This window comes from Epinephelus lanceolatus, chromosome 9 (genome assembly GCF_041903045.1).
Source record: "Epinephelus lanceolatus isolate andai-2023 chromosome 9, ASM4190304v1, whole genome shotgun sequence".
Taxonomy (NCBI): Eukaryota; Metazoa; Chordata; class Actinopteri; order Perciformes; family Serranidae; genus Epinephelus; species Epinephelus lanceolatus.
In genome coordinates, this window is record NC_135742.1 from 12,314,014 (window position 1) to 12,321,163 (window position 7,150).

Genomic DNA, 7,150 nt, shown 5'->3' on the forward strand with positions numbered 1-7,150 from the left:
TTACCAGCTGCAACATTATACATATATATATATATATGACATGGGCCATTCTGCATTAGTACTTATATGTACTTCAATTAAAATTAAATGTAAGGGAAGTAAAACCCTGAGTTCGCGACAGGGAATTACTGCAGGATATAACATTATTTACAGTCATTTATGCATGTGTTTTATCCTACCATCTTTGTTGTTTTAGTAACTATATGTGGCGGTTCGAGATTGTTAAGTTCACAACTTTTAAACCACAATTACAGTCAGTGTGTCAGGCTGGTCTCAATGGGTAAACATGTATTATCATAACACTACTCCCATTGTCCCATATTTATCTCTGCTCTGTCATTTTAAATATAAGTGTGAACACTAAAATAACTTCAGGCAGTGCCCCAGTTCACCCCAAGTGGACAATTCACAATATAGGCAAGTGAACTGAAACAAAAAACAAAAACAAGTGGTAGATAAAAATCCGTTTATTTTTTATTTGGAAGGATTATTTCTGAACCTTCCAAAATACTCCACATTTTATCCAAACACAACACACATTATATGGCATTCACAAAACATAGTTTTTTCCTTTTTTTACATGTTATGTACATTTTTTTTAACATTTTCTTTACAATAAGCTTATTTTGGTAAACATCCATTCATAATCACGTTTCAATGTATCCATGCATAATACGGTCTTGTATGTTCACACTACAAGGTCCTCTATGTCACATTAGGATTGCGTACACACGTAGAACATACAATGTGTGTATATATGTATGGTATTGAGTATAAAAAGAGGTTTAAAAAAAGACTGAGGATGTGCTATTGTGTGAGCTGGTATTCAACAGTGAGTGTACCTCATGACTGACACACACACGAGTTCTCCCTTGTGCTTCACTGCTTTTCCTGGAATGCGCCGAGCTCGGACACAAAAAACACAAAGAGAACATCTTGGAAAAAAGACAATCAGATGCGTTACTATCAAGCTGCCGAGATATTGCAAATTTCCATTTTGCATTTATACGATATGTTTTTGAACCATTAAAGAATCGGACAGTAAACTGAATTAACACAGGCACTTAATGATTGAAACCTGTCTCTTGTCGTACCTACGGTGGCGTGACAAGTGAAACACACAGGTTTGCTTTGATACATGGCGACCACCATAAATCAGATACAGTTCAAGGATAAAATACACATCTGTTGCTACTGCACAATGAGGACTCGTCACTTTTTGCGGTTGAGAAAGGCGGAGGGGAAGAAGGATCCTTCGCCGTCACTTCCTGGCGAACCGCAGGGGCTGTCTTCTCCACAGCTCATGTCTTCGCAGGAGTCCTCGCTGCGGAAGAAGAGGAGGCCATTAATACTCGGTGATTCAGAGCAGAGCTGAAACAATTAGCTGATTGATCAATGAGTGAACAGACAGAAACTGCTGTATCGGGTCTTCTGTGGTTCTGGAGGGGTTTAGTGAGCTCTAAGAAAATAACCCTGGTGATTTCCCTGCTTTGGCTTAGAGACAAATTTTTAAAAAAACTTTAAGAAAAGCCTGTGTTATAAACAGGAAGTGTGGGGTTTTAAAGATGTAGCTATTTACAAAGAGTTCATTTTCTACCATACTAGCAAAGGCATGACCCACCCTTCTCTGATTTACTCCGCCTCTGACTGGCTTACCCCAACATTCTTACCCTAAACAACCTCACTTCACTCTCACCATGCCTAAACCTAACCAATCCAACCAATGAAGGCAGCAAGAAGAACTAGTGGATCAGAGGTAGACTAGGGCGGGTCATTCAAACAAAGAAGGCTTACAGCGAGGGTCTAATCAAAGGATGTTATTGAGCCGTATTGTAAGCAGTATTTTATGAAAAACTTAGGGCTCATTTCCACCAAAGCCTTTTTTTCCCAGCTGAAATCTCAAGATGCTCCTCAGAAAATGTCCAGCTGGGTGCACTTGAAAGCGCTTTAGAGGGCAGCGTTTTTCAGCTGAGACACATTTGTTGCGTCAGGTTGCTCTGATACAGAATGTTCCGGGAAGTAAAATGTCAGCGCAAGGTCGAGTCATTGCTCAGGATCAAGGGAAGGCTAAAGCATGTAGGGACAGAGGACCGACACTGCCGGTCTGTGTGGGTTCACGAGAGGAGACATTAGGGCTGGGCGGTATACCGGTTCATACCGAAAACCGGTATTTATTTTCGTTATAATATGAATTTTTCATATACCGCGATACCGTAGAATAGCCCAAACAACGTCCGGAACGTGCAGGGCGGGAAAGTGCTTCAGTGGGGACCCATTTCACCACTGCACACCACAGGCACGCTTGAGCGGGTGAGAGTGAGAGAATATAGCAAAGTTTAGAGGCGAGAATGGCTGCCGGAGAGAGTCTTGAAAGCGAAGCAACTGTACACGATGACCCAGAAGAACTCATACCAAAAAGAGCAGTATAGTGTCCCCTATATGCAACTAGCAGCGGCGCACCGCCGTTTACAATTCTCCTCAGCCCTCTGTATCGCGCATGGCGGAGTTTCGCCCCGATGCGGCCCCCCCCCCCCCCCCCCCCCCCACACACACACACACACACACACACACACAGACAGACAAAGCGCACACACACTCAGGTGAGCACACTAGAGCACGGCTCGGGCCGCATTTTCCTGACCGAAGACGACCCGTCCCGAGTCCGAGACAGTTATAACTGAGCACAGCACTAATGGAGTGGAGCGTATGTTGTGTTCAGGCGTTGTCAGGTAAATAACAAATTCCAGCACTTGAATAGGCCATAGCACAACACAGCAGCATGTCAAGTTGGCCGAACCTGAGCAAAATACCGTGAAATACTGTGAAACCGATATGATTTTTTCTTAAAACCGTGATATGAACATTTTGTCATACCACCCAGCCCTACTAATACCCCTCATCACAACCCACAGGACTCAAAAGAATCCACCCAAATGCTCTGGTGCCAGACACCACAGGACACTCCCAGAGGTCCTGTGTCCCTGCTTCAATACTTCAGATTCAAGATCTTTTTTTATGTGTCTCAGGCCATGAGCATCTTTTTAGGTGTGGCATGGCACATTGTCCTGCTGAGGGGCCAACTGTCATCAGGGAGTGTTGTTGCCATGAATGGGTGTACTTGGTCTGCAACAGTGTTTGGGTAGGTAGTGTGTGTCAAGTGCCATTCACATGTATGCCAGGACCCAAGGTTTCCCAGCGTAACACTGCATTGTAACAAAATGATCAATGTTATTCACTTCACTTGTCAGTGGTTTTTGGTGTATATTAATATCTATACAGTGTATTAACATATTTATCCTCCATTGTTGTTGTTCAGCGCTTGTACATGTAAGATGTAATGGCTGGTCTTTTTTGTATGTGTGCCGCCTCGCCTCCACTGTAATTGGACAGCTGGGTAAAAAGTGACAGTGACAAGTGTAGCGTTTTACCCCAAACTTAAATATACTTCAACTCTCAGCACTCAGATAAAAATGCCAAACGTGCAGTGTCAAGCGTAGTGTAGACGTCTAGAGTCTCGAGACACTGCTGGGGTTTGTATTGCAGCATATATGCACGGTGCTACCAGTGCTGCCCCTAGGAGTCAGAGCCTCTGCAGCTGACCATTTTTTAAAACCTGTCTTCTCAACTTAAGAAAAAAAAGAGTGAAGTCGATGGCCTTTTAATGTGGAATTTTGATGATTAATAATAATATATCTAGTCATATTTTAAGCACAAATATCAAACATTGACTGGTTCCAGCTTCTCATACGTGAGAATTTCTACTTTTTGCCATTGTTAACTGGACATCTTGAGGTTTTCTTTTTTCCTGAAACTGCGATAGACAGTCTGCACTACTTTCTGACATTTGATAGACTAGGCTGATCAAAAGAATAAATGATAGATTAATCAATGAGAAACAAACTGTTAGCTGCAGCCCTAGTTCAGGGCTCAACTAAGGCACTAATAAGGCCAGAATGACGTACTAAATTGCAGCAAATTGCGGCTTAGCTTGCCAAGACTGTCAAACCATGAATGGATCTAGTTTAACTCTCAAATTGAACTTGTTTACATAATTAGTGTTATTAGCTGTGACTTTTCTGAGTCATGAATTTGAGGACTTAAAAATTACACTGCTGGCATTCAGGAATTACCTTTTGGTCGATATCTCATCACTGCAGCACAGTTTAAAATGCAGCATGAAATAAATACAAAGATGGACTATTGACCTCTCACTCTCGTCCCAGCTCCCCTCGGGAATAGTTGGCAGGCCGGGCACACTGAAGTGATTGGCCTGAAGATTCTGTGCAGTTCTTCTGGAAATGATCCATACAAGCTTTTTGTTGTCTGGTTTGTTACATTCACTTGAGCAGTATTCAGTCATGCATTTGGCCACAAGTTCCTTCCAGTGAAGGAGCTCACTGTCGCTGATCTGTGAAGAAGACAAACAGGAAACATCTGAGAGGCTGCAGACTGAAAAACGCTGTCATCAACAAATGTTTTTCCACATGAATACAATAACTGCACGTGATCAGGCAGTGACACCATCATGTCACATTTTACAAATTGCAACACAGTATTTATAACGCAAAGCAAAGACATGTAAGAAATGATGGAACTGGAGAAGTAAAAAACCTTAGCATGTAAGCCACATAAGATATTTAAATGCAGCTTACTGTGTCTTAACATACAATGCAGTGCTAAAATATTATTATATATAACAATAATGATATATTTGGGGAGGAAGAGACCTCTGCTTTGCGATGCCACTAAATCCTACACAATGATCCTTTAATTGCAAAAATAATCAGCTATTGCAGGAATGCTGTTTTCATACCTTCAGGTGTCTTTGGAATTGCTGTACAATCTTCAACAAGGTGATGGACTGGTGGGCTTCAAACTCCTGAGCAATGAGGGACAGTGCCAGCACTGATGGCTGTGGAAGACAAAAAAAGCATATTAATAAGTCCCGAGGGTAAACGAGAATGCTGCTATGCTGTGAAATTGCCACCTGAGAACAATCCTTACTTTTGCCTTAGAGAAAACAAGCCGGCATAAGCAGGCTTTTAGCTGGGCTTCCAGTCTCCCAATGCTTGGGATCTCCTCCCTTAAAATATAGAGGGAATCCTAATGTAATCCGCCAGTACAAAGCTCATACAGCAGAAACTGTTTGACCAACTCCATGCAAAGTGGAGCAATGCCTTAGCATTAACAACAAGAGTAAGCAAATGTTTACCTTCCAGCAGACAGGGATGTGAAGGCTGAGTAGTAGAGGTGTAGAAACGTTAAGGCTGTCACTGCTTCAGGCTGCACGCTGAGCTTTTGTGAAACGATCTTCTCCATGCGACAGAGGTCTGACACGGTGAACTTGCTTTGGCTGATGCGAATGAGTTCATGGGTGGGTGAGATATTTTTCTCTTCCTCAACCACTTTGGCTGCAATGTGAAGACAGCAGACTCCAATACAGGGCAAGTGTTTGGGCTGCACCTGACACAATGACACAACAGTGTTAAATGTGAGTCAACATCCCATGATTCAAGGTCAAACAGGATCATTGTGGTCACGTTTTCTTCTTACTGGTGACAGGAACGTGATCTTGAATCAGAAATCAGAATAAGGTTTATTACCAAGTAGGTTTTCACGTACAAGGAAATTTGGTGCATAAATTAAACGTACGCAAAACTTATTAAGTGGGAATGAAAATAAGGCAAAGTACTGCAACACTCATGAACATAAATATAGATTGAAAAGTTACAATAAAAATACAGACAGATACTTCAAAAAACACTATAACATAAAAAATATGTACAATATAGCCATTTCAGAATAAAAAAGCTGTACACTTTTGTGCAGAATGTGCAAAAATATTAGTCAGGGGGATATGAAGTAGTTCTCAGTAGAGCAAATGTGTGCAGTGTGCAAATACGCAAAGTTGAACATGCAAAAAATACGCAAAATTGTAACTTGAAACAATATATTACACTTAAAGTTTTTTTAATTCCTACCTTCATGATGGTGAGGAATCTATCGAGCAAATTGACAGCTTGAACAAACGTCTGGGTGTTGTAGCCAAAGAAACTGGTCAGGCCCCACAGTTCCTCCACTCTGGTGTTTCTGCATTTCGCAGACACTCCACTGTGATTCTGAATATGGGATTAGAATACATTTTAAGCAATCCCATAAGCCTGCACAGACAGCCAAAAATGTAAAAGTGGGTCAGTGGGTTACCTCTGTGGATGCCGACTCCATCAGCTTCAAGCCAGCCTCTCTGGGAAGAAAGTTGTGCTCTTGTGCACGACATGACTTCAGCTCTTTCAGGAGCAAGCTGTCAATGGCTTGAAGATCCCTCATCCTGGAAAACAGCATACTTCAATGGTTCTGCATTGTGCTGCAAGAAAAACTCCACAACAACTGTTCCCCTATGTTCCAGATTAAAGACAGGAGGGCTTATAAATGTTGTCTCTTAAACCACACCTACTGGGTGTCAGGTGTCATTGCCAAATTCCCCCACCGCCCAAAACTACTGATTCCTGCGTGACTTAATTTTAACACAGTTGTAACTATATTATAAGATGACTAATGGGGATACTATGTATAAATATGCTTTGGCATAACTAATTAAATACTCAATCTAAGCTAATGTTGACATTACTAGGGGCTAAATGTTAATGTCTGCTCAACAAGAGAAACCAGGTCACCCAGTTTGTCTGAACAGGGTCACTGTTACACATTCCAGAGGAGGTTGAACGAATAAAGACTTTTATCTTTACTCGGCTCATTAAGTAATAAGCATGGACAGAAAAAACAACGTCAGTAATAAACGCTAAAAAGCTGAAGGCGTCACAAACACATATAACGTCAATATTAGCTAACTTAGCTTGCTTGCTAACGTAAATCAACAAACCGATGTCTTACCTTGCCCAACGGCCGCCGCCTCACAGGATTATAACAACGTTGACACTTAATTACACCTCTCAGATCTTCATGTTTCCATTTTGATGATTAACGATGGACGGCAAATGTTAAAAACAAGAACCTTGGACCCTGCTGAAAAGAGAGGGTCCGCCCTGAATAAACAAACAGTTGCCTTGCTAGCAAACGACAATGACCATCATGCACCACTGGAAACGCCATTGCATTGCGTCATTGCGTCATAACAGACTCTAGGAAAAAA

General features: G+C 41.8%; 1 protein-coding gene across 1 annotated transcript; it reads right to left on the reverse strand.

Moving 5' to 3' along the window:
* Positions 1-452: 452 nt before the first annotated feature.
* On the reverse strand, positions 453-7,077 carry LOC117253177 (cyclin-G2-like). Its single transcript, XM_033620555.2, has 8 exons — positions 6,892-7,077; positions 6,205-6,328; positions 5,982-6,119; positions 5,213-5,463; positions 5,005-5,083; positions 4,814-4,912; positions 4,206-4,408; positions 453-1,324 (listed from the first exon to the last, which is right to left on the reverse strand). The coding sequence occupies exons 2-8, from the start codon at positions 6,325-6,327 to the stop codon at positions 1,213-1,215; spliced, it is 1,005 nt and encodes a 334-aa protein (XP_033476446.1). The 5' UTR covers position 6,328; positions 6,892-7,077; the 3' UTR covers positions 453-1,212.
* Between the last annotated feature and the right edge of the window lie 73 nt (positions 7,078-7,150).